General features: G+C 38.3%; 1 protein-coding gene across 5 annotated transcripts in view; it reads right to left on the reverse strand.

Moving 5' to 3' along the window:
• Positions 1-14,299, reverse strand: part of NAA35 (N(alpha)-acetyltransferase 35, NatC auxiliary subunit) — a 257,112-nt gene that overhangs the window by 51,448 nt on the left and 191,365 nt on the right. For 4 of the 5 annotated variants that reach the window (XM_029617219.1, XM_029617227.1, XM_029617242.1 and 1 more), the window contains 3 exons: positions 13,005-13,141; positions 11,758-11,825; positions 7,107-7,247 (listed from right to left, as the gene is read on the reverse strand). In XM_029617219.1, the coding sequence (XP_029473079.1) occupies positions 7,107-7,247; positions 11,758-11,825; positions 13,005-13,141 (346 nt within the window). Of the gene's footprint in view, positions 1-7,106; positions 7,248-11,757; positions 11,828-13,004; positions 13,142-14,299 lie in introns of all 5 variants that reach the window. The other variant, XR_003858821.1, reaches the window with a different exon arrangement.

Below are 14,299 nucleotides of genomic sequence, written 5' to 3' on the forward strand. Positions count from 1 at the left end.
CCACTCTGTGATAATGAAATCTAGTATAAAGTGAATGTCACAAGGGTCTGGATCTCACTGACTGTGTTCTGAAGTGATTGCCACTAAACATGCACATTTCCAGGGTAGATACCTGAGCTCAGATGATTCTAGAGTGTCAAACAGGGCTTTCAAAAGCTAGAAACACACCCCTCGATGTCCCCTAATACTGTAAAAGGCTTGATAAGAGGCCTCAACTGAAGCAAATTCTGCATGAATTTAACAGCTAGAGACTGTATAGAAATGAGGATTGCCTCTACATGGTGCTGATAAATGGCCAACTACACAGAGGGGAAGCCCAAAATTTGTTTTTTTTAGGTCAGATTTCAAGAGCTGTAGAAGGTATTCACACAGTTTTTATGTTGTAAAAAAGATGGGATCTAGGGCTTTGCCCTCATGCTAGATGAAAATAGCTCCTCCACTTAAAACCATAACACAGACTGGCGGATTTCTTTCTTAAACAAAGATGTTAGACTCCTTTTCTGAGAAACCAAGAGATCCAATGTCCCCTCAACATCCAAATGTGTGAGCCAGAGATTGGATCCTGGGGTAGAATAACATTCCCTGGTTCTCCATGACCTTGACTGGTTTCCTAATGGACAAATTCCAAAGAAGTGGAAATCAAACCAGTCTGCCTAAGTAGAACATAAGGAAATACAAAAGAGATGGATGCCTTTAGTCTTTTTCAATTCCTTTATTGAAGTGGAGACGTAAAAGAATAATATAGCCCGACTCTGGCCGGGTTTCACCGCTTATGACGGCTGCCTCAGGGGCTTAAATGTACAATCATGGACTCTTGATTTGGTACAAGTCATGAACTTGTTTATTTGTGTTTGTGTCTGTCTGATCCGCAACAATATTAGATCTTATCATTTGTACAGTCAGTCTTAATCTTGTAAATACGAGGTATCTAATCGCTCCTGGATTCAACAATTACACTGATCATATCATGCAGCTGATGTCATTAATACTCTTGCAGTCCACTTCTGAATAAGGGTCTCCACTTGTAATGCCAAACATTACAAGTTTGGCATTACAAGTGGAGACCCGTAAGTTTGGCATTACAAGTGGAGACCTGTATTCAGAAGTGGACTGCAAGAGTATTAATGACATCAGCTGCATGATATGATCAGTGTAATTGTTGAATCCAGGAGCGATTAGATACCTCGTATTTACAAGATTAAGACTGACTGTACAAACGATAAGATCTAATATTGTTGCGGATCAGACAGACACAAACACAAATAACAAACAAATTCATGACTTGTACATTTAAGCCCCTGAGGCAGCTGTCATAAGCGGCGAAACTCGGCCAGAGTCGGGCTATATCATTCTTTTACGTCTCCACTTCAATAAAGGAATTGAAAAAGACTAAAGGCATCTATCTCTTTTGTATTTCCTAACGGCTTTCATAGATCGCCTACCTTTGTGCTTTTTGGGACCTAAGTAGAACATAAGAACATAAGAAATTGCCATGCTAGGTCAGACAGCATCCTGTTTCCAACAGAGGCCAAACCAGGCAACAAGAACCTGGCAAGTACCCAAACACTAAGAAGATCCCATGCTGCTGATGCCAGTAATAGAGGCCATTCCCTAAGTCAACTTGATTAATAACAGTTAATGGATTTCTCCTCCAAGAACTTATCCAAACCTTTTTTAAACCAAACTACACTAACTGCATTAACCACATCTTCTGGCAACAAATTCCAGAGCTTAACTGTGTACTGAATGAAAAATAATTTTCTCCAATTAGTCTTAAATGTGCTACTTGCTAACTTCATGGGGTGCCCCTAGTCCTTCTATCCAAAAGTATAAATAACTGATTCACATCTACTCGTTCTAGACCTCTCCTGATTTTAAACACCTCTATCATATCCCCCTCAGCTGTCTCTTCTCCAAGCTGAACAGCCCTAACCTCTTTAGCCTTTCCTCATAGGGGAGCTGTTTCATCCCCTTTATCATTTTGGTCGCCCTTCTCTGTACCTTCTCCATCGCAACTATATATTTTTTGAGATGCAGTGATCAGAATTGTACACAGTATTTAAGGTGCAGTCTCACCATGGAGCGATACAGAGGCATTATGACATTTACCGTTTTGTTAACCCTTCCCTTCCTAACAATTCTTAACATTGTATTCCTAACAATTCTTAACAATTCCTAACATTGTAAATAATTAACTTATGTTAACCTTCTGCTCTCTTCTTTTTCTCCCAGTTTCTATTACCTTGTTCATTGTAACTGCAACCCTCATGCACCAGTTTATAGTTTTAACGTTACATGCACCCCCTGTTCGAATGTAAACCGACATGATGTGATCTGTTCATGAATGCCGGTATAGTAAAAAAAAAAACTAAATAAATAAATTCTTAACATTCTGTTTGCTTTCTTCACTGCTGCACCACACTGAGTCGACGATTTCAAAGTATTATCCACTATGATGCCTATATCTTTTTCCTGGGTGGTAGCTCCTAATATGGAACCTAACATCGTGTAACTACAGCAAGGGTTATTTTTCCCTTTATGCAACACCTTGCACTTGTCCACATTAAATTTCATCTGCCATTTGGTTGCTCAATCTTCCAGTCTCACAAGGTTCTCATGCAATGTATCACAATCCGCTTCTGATTTAACTATTCTGAATAATTTTATATCATCTGCAAATTTGATAACCTCACTTGTCGTATTCCTTTCCAGATCATTTACAAATATATTGAAAAGCACCGGTCCAAGTACAGATCCCTGAGGCACTCCACTGTTTACCCTTTTCCACTGAGAAAATTAACCATTTAATTCTACTTTCTGTTTCCTGTCTTTTAACTAGTCTGTAATCCACAAAGGACATCGCCTCCTATCCTATGACTTTTTAGTTTTCTTAGAAACCTCTCATGAGGGTCTTTGTCAATCGCCTTCTGAAAATCCAAATACACTACATCAACCAGTTCACCTTTATCCACATGTTTATTAACCCTGTCAAAAAAAAAAAGAAGCAGATTTGTGAGGTAAGACTTCCCTTGGGTAAATCCATGTTCACTGTGTTCCATTAAACAATGCCTTTCTATATGCTCTGTGATTTTGATCTTTAGAATATAGTTTCTACTATTTTTATCGGTACTGAAGTCAGTGGTCTACAGTTTCCCAGATTGCCCCTGGAGCCCTTTTTAAATATTGGTGTTACATTGGCCACCCTCCAGTCTTCAGATACAATGGACAATTTTAATGATAGGTTACAAATTTTAACTAATAGATCTGAAATTTCATTTTTTAGTTCCTTCAGGACCCTAGGATGCATACCATTCGTTCCAGGTGATTGGCTACTCTTTAGTTTGTCAATCTGGCCTACTATATCTTCCAGGTTCACAGTGATTTGGTTCAGTTCATCTGACTCATCACCCTTGAAAACCATCTCCGGAACTGGTATCTCCCCAACATCCTCATTAGTAAACATGGAAGCAAAGAATTTATTTAGTCTTTCTGCAATGGCCTTATCTTCCCTGAATCCTATTAAAGACCTTAAAAAGAATCCTCCCCCTCATAATTTTCTCTCTGCAGCTCCATCTCTAACCACAAGCCTGGATACCTTTGAACCAACTTCCTCCCTAGAGGTTGAAAACATCCTCAAAAAACTTAAACCAGCTTCCCACCCCCTTGACTCAATACCTGTTAACCTTCTCATAGCATGCTCCAAAGTGATCGCTAAACCAATAGCTCAAATCATCAACACCTCCTTAATGCAGGGTCTAGTGCCTACCCCACTCAAACTCGCCATTCTGAAACCTCTCTTAAAAAAAACAAATTTATCTCCAGAAAATTTAGCAAACTTCCGTCCAATAGCAAATCTCCCTTTTATTGCCAAAATCCTGGAAAGAATTGTAAATTATCAACTTTCTGAATTCTTAAATGACAAGAACATCCTCGCCCCTTCACAATTTGGATTCCATAAAAACCGAAGCACTGAATCCTTGTTAATCTCCTTAACTGATAACATTCTTTTTAATAGGGAAAAAAAACATCCATGCCTTCTCATCCTCCTTGATTTATCAGCTGCATTCGACACTGTAAACCATGATATTCTCCTCGACCGACTAACAGAGATTGGAATCAAACACACCGCTCTGAATTGGTTTAAATCTTTCCTCCAAGACAGGTTTTATAAAGTCAAAATTAACAATAATGAATCACAGCCCATCCGCTCCACTCTAGGAGTCCCTCAAGGATCCTCATTATCTCCAACTTTATTTAACATTTACCTGCTCCCCCTTTGTCACTTATTATCTAATCTGAATCTAACCTACTACCTTTACGCGGATGATGTCCAAATACTCATTCCAATTACCAAATCCCTGCAAGAAACTTCATTTTTGGAATACATGTTTTACTTCCATCTCCAATCTCCTTAAGGACCTCTGCTTAATTCTCAATTCCAACAAAACGGAATTTCTACTCATCACCCAAGATGGCAACTATCAACACTCTATATCTCACCCAATTCAATCACCTACATTTTCTCCCATGGTTAAAAACTTAGGAGTGATCATGGATAACCAACTCAATTTCAAAAGCTTCATCAATAACACAGTGAAGGATTGCTTTTTCAAACTTCAAGTTTTAAAACGACTCAGACCCCTTCTTCAACCCATGATTTCAGATCAGTTCTGCAAGCGATCATATTTTCTAAAATTGACTATTGCAATGCCCTTTTAATTGGTCTCCCAGCGACTGCCCTTAAACCGCTACAAATTCTACAAAATGCCACAGCCAGGATTCTTACAAAAGCAAAAAAAAGGGACCACATCACGCCAATTTTAAAGTATCTCCACTGGCTCCCTATAAAATATAGAATTCTCTATAAATCCTGTTCTATCATACACAAATCCATCTACAAATCCTCCCCCCTTGACCTCAGATTCCCTTTACAATTATTCTCATCTTCCCGTCCGATGAGAGCTGCCCAAAAAGGCTCTCTTAAAACACCTCCAATCAAAGCATTCTCAAATAAAAGAGCCTTCTCTACAGTCGGCCCGAATCATTGGAACTCTCTCCCTTCAGAACTTAGACTTGAGCATTGTCCAATTACTTTCAAAAAAAGACTAAAGACTTGGCTCTTCACCCTAGCCTATGCCTAATACAGACGTAATCATTCCTACATACCTGTTGCACAACCACAGACTTAATCTCATAATATTCTTGTCTCAATTAATCGCCTGTTACATGTATTGACTACCAATCTTTACTAACTCTGTTACTTAAGGATTTTAAGTCATTACGAATTCATTGTTTTTATCCCAGTTCTCATCTCCTGTTCTTTGTAAGACTCTTGTCAGTCATTTCATCTGTTGTCTGTAAACCGAAGTGCTTAGTGATTTTATCTCTAGAACCTCGGTATATAAAAATAATAAATAAATAAATAAATAAATAAATAAATAAATAAAAGCCCCTTTAACCCCTCTGTCATCTAACAGTCCAACCAACTCCCTCACAGGTTTCTTGCTTCGGATATATTTTAAAAAGGTTTTATTATAAGTTTTTGCCTCTAGGGCCAACTTCTTTTCAAATTCTCTCTTCGTCTGTCATATCAATGCTTATGCTTTTTCCTATTTTCTTCAGATGGATCCTTCTTCCAATTTTTGAAGGATATTTTTTGGCTAAAATAGCCTTTTTCACCTCACCTTTTAACCATGCCAGTAATCGTTTTGCCTTTTTTCTACCTTTCTTAATTTGTGGAATACATCTGGACTGCGCATCTAGAATTGTATTTTTAAACAATGTCCATGCTTGTTGAACACTTTTAACCTTTGCAGCTGCACCTTTCAGTTTTTTCCTAATATTAATTGTAAATTTGAAACCTTAATTGTAAATTTAGTTTTGAAGCCTGTTAAGGGATGGATTATGAAATTATTTTTTAAACACAGAGATGAGGTTTTTTTTCATTATAAAATCAGGATTTTTCCTGATGAGGCATGCGCCACTGATTATCAGATGGCAGTTTTTGTTGTTAAAATCTAGGGTTTTTCAGATTGGTACAATTTTTTTTCAAGTATCCTTGAAATGTTTAGTCAAGTATCAAAATGTCAATTATGTTTTGTTTTTTTTAGCCCAACCAATTAATGCTCTTTTTGAGCACTTTTGAGATTGTTCCATGATGGTCTACTTGCAATTATAAGATTCCATGAATATTTTCCTTCCATATGATAAAGGCAAGTGAACTAGGGAATTTTCCTTTTATTTTCTTTTATTGTTAACTTTTCTTGGAATTGTGGTCTCTCTTCCCCCAATATTTGGTGGACATTTGTGTATTATACAACTTTTAAGTGTTGCTTGTATTTGCTTTGCATTTATATTGGATTATTTGCCTAACTTGATAAAAATACAAATGACTTAACAGTAATTTCACATGGAACAAGGTCAAATTGGTTCATGTCTCTAAGATGTGCAAGGTAATGATCATGTCCTTTTGTGATGACAGTCAGTGAGGACCAAGTGGATCAACTGTAAAATGGATGTTTCCAGGGGAGCTGTGGAGTGACTGCTTATTACAAAAAAACCAAAAAAAAACCCCTTAGTACAACTTTTAATTGATAAAGGGTGTTGTTACTTGTCATGCAAACTTCTGAAATATTGCACAGTGGGTGATGTTTTCCTTTGAAGCAACTCAGTTTCTCTTTTGGTGTTCCAGGGTTACAGAAACTGTGTAGGTGGTGTTACTGAAACAGTGATGAGCCAAAAATGATATGATACAGTACTGTATATGTCTTCTGTCCTTGAACACAAAATACTTTGCTTCAAAATTAATACAAATGAGAAAGTTATTTTCAAAAAGTAAAATGTATACAAGTTTTCGATTTATGCTGTAAACTCAGTATATTTGTGACTCTTGTTGACTGCATGCACTCATACTGAAATCCCATATTTATTTGCTTCCAACACACATACTGTAGCAAGTAATTTGTCTTTACAAATTACCTCACTGTAAATTTTATGAAGAAAGTGAAATCATTTTCCTTTTTAATACAAACAAGATAATTTAAAGTACTGGACTCCTAAAGCTAGCTAAATATTAAAATTATTTAAATAAAGGCGCATAAGCTCACCTTAAACTGCAAATAGTGCACTGGGGGTGGTGTGATAACACTGTTGAATGGAGCAAATCTGTGCTCATATCGAACTTGCTCACTATCCAGCTCAAACTTAGGTTTTCTTACTTTGCCATCCATGTCAAAGGCTATCATAGTCTATAGAGGGAAAAACAACTAAAATCACATTATTACTGTAAAACAAATCATACATACATAAAAATAAGATACATCCAAAAATAAGAAACACTTTTATAGAATATCTAATTTTTTAGCTTCCGCTCATATTGTCAAAGATATGGAATGACTTCACCATTTCCCCTCAAAAGATGAAAGGGATTTCAAGAAAGAAGGTTATGGTGGTGGGGTGAACCCATGAAACTCAAGTAAGGTTCATTATGCTTTACATGAGGGATCTCCACATTAAATTTAGCGAGAAAGGCTAGCACATGAAAAGCACCATACAGCATATCTGAACACTCACACATGCAGTAAATGTGATTTTAAGCATTTCTACAATCCACAGACAATAACTTTCAAATGGACGTGCGGCATACATTTATGCATGTGTATCGGCATGCACCCAAATATGCGGCCATTTTGTAACATGTGCGCACATATGCGCGTATGACATAAAATAGCCTATGAGCACCTATATGTGCATCTAATTTAAAGCTTGTGCACATCCAGCAGCATAAAGTTGTCTGATTCAGGTAAAACTTTCTCCTATTTTTTTTTAAACCTTACTTAAGCTCAGAACTTACCATCTACAGGGGAGAGGACATCTGCCGTTACCGCCATGCTCAGCCTTCTGTACCCTTTGCCTTTCAGCTGAACTAGCAGCTAAGTCCATGCCAGGAAACCCAGCTACCAGACCAAGGCACACCTCTCAGAAACCTTGGAAATCGCCTCAGGAATTCTCAACTGGGGAAGGGGCCTTTAGGTATCACCGCAGGAGAGCAGGGCTTTCTTTTTCTGTATTTAGAATTTCAAATTTCTCCTTTCAAAAAGCTCAAAGCAATCCCCACAGGGAGATGCACGTCCATCATCTGCTGGAGACGGATAATACTGGCAGGCTGGGGGTCACTCCAGGGTTATATATACTGTGACATCAGCTTGCTCAGTCTCCATCTGCTGGCAGGGGAGCATAAACCCACTGGTCTTGAGTCCATCTGTCTATACACTAGAAAATTTCTTATTTTCTAACCCCTATGTGGTCTGTTTATATGATATGATTTCTTTTATTTTCCTGTTACAATCTTTTTTTTCTCATAGTTTATTATAATCACATCTACTTACTATAAATCAAGGTTTCTTGATTTGTATTTTTTACAAAATCTACAAATAAAGTGAAAAAAAAAAAAAGAAGAGGCAGCCTTCATTCCAAAACTAACTGGGGTTCTTCCCCTATTGTATATCTCCTGCCCAACTCACTTAGCCCAGGCACTGCAGTAAGGATCATTGACCAAGAACAACTGTAGGCCCTATGTCTGGTCACTAGGTATTGCTGGTGTAAAATGACTAGTACTCCTTACCCCCTTCCTTAGCAGCATTCCCAGTCCTAGCCAGTCCAGAAAGCAGAACCCACACCTTCTGCATAGCAGCATGAGCTACTGGATCAATCCATGACTCTTTATATTAATGTGACTGCTGCCAGATATTCAGGGGTAGTGTGAGGGGACTGCTTAAAAAACATTTTAATTGATAAAGGGCATTACTTTCATGCAAAGCTGTGAAATACTGGTGACCCAATGGATAAAGACTTCTTCTAATTTATCATTTGTTTATATTTACTATTTAGGTTGAAGAAAAAGTGACACCAATTGGATTCCTAAATTCCAGGTCACTAGTTACTTAACATACTCAGTATGCTTTGCTTACAGCACTAATTATACAAGTATTGTATCATTTGTTTTAAGGAAATAAAATAAAAATAATAAGAGAAAAATCTCATTCAATTCATTAGAAGCTGCCTTTCCCAAACCTCAAGGTTGCGGTTAACAAGCAAATAAGGAAACAGCAATAACAGAACATTAGATTATACAATATGCAGCAATAATAAACATCAGAAATAAAAACAGACACAATCAACAACCAATTATAAAAACATATCCAAAATATAGCATAAAACAATGTGGAGAGCACATAAACATATTTTATGTCAGTGTTCAGATATATTTTTATGGTTGTTTGTTGATTTTATGTCTTTGTTCTTACTTCTGATGTTTTATTATTGCCGAGCATTGTACATCTAATGTTTTATTATTGTTCTTTCCTTTATTTGCTTATTAATAGCTGCCTTGATCTTTGAGAAAGGCAACTTCTAGACTCTGCAGAAGGACTGTTACTGGTTGACAAGACCGTTGATGGGGATGGGAAGACAAAACTCTGTTTACAATAGAGAATGTATGGGAAGAGCTAGATAAACTGAAAGTGGACAAGGCCATAGGGCCAGATGAGGTTCGTCCCAGGAGACTGAGGGAGCTCAGAGATGTGCTGGCAGGTCCACTGAATGACCTTGAAATGGAAGTGGCGCTGAAGGATTGGAGAAGGGTGGTGGTGGTCCCGTTTCACAAAAGTGGTAGCAGAGAGGAGGCTGGAAAATACAAGCTGGTTAGCTTCAACCCGGGGGTGGGAAAATTAATGCTGAAGAAAAGGATAATGAACTATCTACAATTAGGAGGGTTGCTGGACTCGAAGCAGCATGGATTCACCAGTGAAAAGACCTGTCATCCAAATCTAATAGATTGTTTTGATTGAGTGACTAGAGAATTGGCTTGAGGAAGAGCACTCAATGTGATCTACTTGGATTTCAACAAAGCTTTTGATATGGTCCCGCATAAGAGGCTTGGGAATAAAATGAGAAGCTAGGGTATGAATGCTAAGGTGGTGATGTGGATTACAAACTGGTTGACTAATAGGTGACAGTGTGTAATGGTAGATGGAACCTACTCTGAAAAGAGCGCTGTGTTAAGTGGAGCGTCACAGGGATCAATGTTGGGACCAGTTCTGTTCAACATCTTTATGAGCGACATTGTGGAAGGGTTAGGAGGTGTTTGTCGTTTTGCAAATGATACTAAGATCTGCAACAGAGTGAACACACTTAAAGGAGTAGAGAGAATGAAGTGATTTAAGAAAGTCTGAAAAGTGGTTGAAGATTTGGCAACTGGGATTCAATGCCAAGAAGTACAAAGTCATGCATCTGGGATGTGTTAATCCAGAAAAGCTGTATATAATGGGGGTGAAAGACTAGAGTGCACAAACCAAGAGAGAGATCTTAGGGTAATAGTGTCTGGTGATCTGAAGATTGTGAAGCAGTGTGACAAGGCAATAGCTAAAGCCAGAAGAATGCTAGACTGCACAGAAGGAGGAATAACCAGTAAGAAAAAGGAAATGATAATGCCCTTCTATAGGTCCTTTGTGAGGCCTTTCCTGGTGTATTGTGTTCTGGAGACCGTATCTCAAAAAGGAGAGAAAAAATGGAGGCAGACCAAAGAAGAGCAACTAAAATGGTGTGGGGTATCAGAAGACATGAGTGGCGGCTGAAGGAAGAGAGGAGGTATAGGGGAGATACAATACAGACCTTCAGATACCTGTAAGGTTTTAATGGTGCATGAATTTGGAACCTTTTCCATTGGAAAGAAATCAGTAGAACTAGGGGTTATGAAAGGAGACTCCATGGGGGATGACTCAGACTAATGCCAGGAAATATTTCTTCCCACAGAGGGGGGTGAATGCCTGAAATACCTTTCCAGAGTTGGTGGTGAAGATGAAAACAGTCAAAGAATTCAAATGGGCATGGGATAAACACTGTAGTTCCCCTAAAGGCTAGAGGGCAGACTTGAAGAAAAGGGTGCATGAGAGGGAGTAACTTGCTGGTGCGGCAATTACTACCCTTAACAGAAAGCATGGAGATTACTACCCTTAACCAATAAGCCTTGATGCAACTGCAACATTGCTCTCCGCTTTGACGGTAGGGAAAAAGGGGAACTGGATTCACACAATAACCAATGAGAGTCCTGACATATATGGTCTGGGGTACTGATAAGCATGGGGGTAAACCTGTACGATGCAGCAGTTACTATCCGTAACAGAAAGCATGGGAATACTACCCTTAACTAATAAGCCTTGATGCTTCTGGCACAACTGCAACATTGTTCTCTGCTTCGATGGCAGGGGTGGGGGAAGGGGAATTGGAGTTAGATGACAACCAACACAGGCCCTGACTTTTACAGTCTGGGGATAATGATATACAGACATGAGGGAAAAAACGTAAAGTACTGCTTCTATGGGCAAGTCCATAAGCAAAGCACATCTGAATTTTCAAGAAGGCTCATTACACATTAAAAATGTTGCTAGCAGAAATTCTTTTGATAATAAGGCTTGGGGGATAACTGCACAGAATGGCAGTTACTACCCCCTTAAGAGAAACATAGGGGCAACCTTCATGGCACGGCAGATACTACTACCATAAAAAGTTTGCTGGGCAGATCGGATGGACTATTTAATCCTTTTCTGCCATCATTATTATGTTACTAGGCTTTTGTCTTTCCAGAGAGCTCTGGAAGATTTTGTCGGTTTGGGGCTGAAGCAATCACGTGAACCAGTTTTGTTTGGAACCTACTTGTCTTCAGAGAAAATATGAATAATCGGTTCCTTCAACAATTACCTTGTACATCCCAGCACACATGTTCTGATATGCCTGGCTCAATGTGATCTCTTTGCTCAGGGGTCGAACTGCAAATAGATTTCAAAATGGTTAATATGTAGCATGCAGGCAAATTTATCTAACAAACAACTGAAGTATTTATTTCAGGCTGTGAGACTCTAAGAATGCTGATTATCACCTATTTGATATGCATAGTTAATGATGGCCAGAAATAAAGAAATCTTAGTTTCAAACAAGAACAGCAAAAAAGTAAAAGTTGCCATGTCCAATTAAATTAGTAGAAATAAACGGTCAAGCTGTAGATCATTTATAGCCTAATGGGGCAGATGCATGTATCTTAAGCTTCCTGAATCTTGACTGAAACTGAACTTGACTTCCATGCTCTGGTGAGGCATCTGGATCCTGTCAAATCCCAGAACTGCCTGGATTCAATATGGGGAAGGCAACAATGAGCCTCCCCTCAGAGCTTGTATTGTGCATAATATGGATACAGTACCTGTATACTTCATGCTTGCACCAAAGCAGGCACAAAGTATGCACAAAGATTAAAAAAATACCATCTCTGCATCTACTTTGCCTGTGTCCACTCATCATTTGTGCTCACAGAGTGGAAAAGGTAATAATCAAATTTGATTTTACACAGGTAAACAAGCATTTACCTGTGTATATTGCTCTGATTACTGTCCCCTTCTGCTTTCTTATTATTAGGAAGCATCAAGTGTGGATGTTACCACATCCTTTTCTTGATATCCTGTAATAGGTGGACAGGCACAGTCACAAACTCTTTAGTTGCATCCAGGTACTTCAGGAGGCCAACAGAAGGGAATCTCCTTAGAACTCCACATCGAACAGAATGGCCTTGGTGATCCTCAATTCAAACTTGGGAAAGAAAATATCCTAAGCTGTGGTGGGGAAGGGGGGAGCAGGGACAATTTCTGGCTCATCATGGAGAAGGTTCTGAACAGAGTTCTGGAAAGTAGTCCTCTTCAGCATTACTTTTAACAAATGAGTCAGGCTCTGAAGTCTCAGACTCCTCTAAAAGGATGATGGAAAGCTCAGGTACATCAGTTGCCCAACAGCAGATGTTTGATAGAAAAGCATCCTAGGATCAAAGTAAAGATGGACAACAGCACAACTCCCAGCACACACAAATAAATAGCTCTGGAAGCATCTTCCACACCAGAACAAGACAGTCACATGATTCATATGTGGCGCTCTTTGCACCTGGTTTAAAGAACTCATAGTACCTTTTTTCTTTTTCTTTGTTTTCTTACTACTACGACCTTTCTGTTGCTCTTCCATTATTCTCTCTTCTGCCATCTGAGAGCTGTCAGCACGACTCAACGTCGACATTAGCCAGGCATAAAGAAACTCTGAAAGATACCTAAATACATCGCAGAATATGTAACCATCATGTCCTAACATAAAATGTAACATACAGAACACACAGCTACGCAGATGCATGTACACACAATTCCAGATATTGCTCAAATCATTTACTGCTGATACGCAAGATTCTTGATAAGTCAGTTACATTGGTGGCTAATATATTAGGTGTATATAACATTTTATTTATTTAAAAATTTGTGTATACCGCCTATATAAACTAAATGTCAACTAAGAAGTTTACGGTTACATCAAAAAGATTAAAGAATATGAAATACAATAAAATACATTTAAAAAGTTTAAAAGAGATACAAATGGGAGAAGTAGAGGTATAAAAGGTTCAAGTAAGACTGTAATTGAAACAGACAATGAGAGGGAATGGGAAGAGATTTACGGTTGTTTTATCTTATTGAAGGCAATGGAACATAAATGGGTTTTGAGGGCTTTTTTGAATTCTTTGGTGGCAGAAATAAGCTGAATGGATTCGGGTAATGCATTCCATAAAGTGGGGCTAGCCCCTGAAAAAGCTAGTTTACGTGTTAGTTCTAGTCTTGCAGTTTTGTTAGTGGGTATTTAAGTAAACATTTGTCCATTGAACGTAATTGCCGCAATGGTTTGTAAAGTCTCAGAATACAGCAGAGCCATACAATAGATGGGTTATAGATTAGGTTATGAATTATGGTCAATATTTTGTACTGAATTCGATAATGTATTGGTAACCAGTGTAAATATTTCAGTGTTGGAGTGATATGTTCATGACAAGAGATGTTAGCAAGCAAGCAGAAATATTCTGAATGAACTGAAGTAGTCAAATGGATGTATCGGGAAGACCTAGGTAGTGAGAATTACAATAATGTAATCCGGTTAATATGAGGGCTTGTAAGATTGTTCGGAAAAGTAAAGGTTTTAGTTTTCTTAGTAAATAAAGTTTGTAAAATGATTTCTTTACTATTGTAGAGATATTCGTGGTCAGGGATAGGTTAGAATCAATTATAATGCCCAGATTACATACGTGATGAACAATTGAAATAGTGTAGTTAAATACTAGTTCGGTCGGTAGACGCTCAGATGGGGAGAAAATAGAAGTTAAGATCGCAATTTCGGTTTTATTGGTATTTAGCTTTAATCGGTTATGAGACAACCAAGTGGCAAAACC

This window comes from Rhinatrema bivittatum, chromosome 1 (assembly GCF_901001135.1).
Source record: "Rhinatrema bivittatum chromosome 1, aRhiBiv1.1, whole genome shotgun sequence".
Lineage (NCBI taxonomy): Eukaryota > Metazoa > Chordata > Amphibia > Gymnophiona > Rhinatrematidae > Rhinatrema > Rhinatrema bivittatum.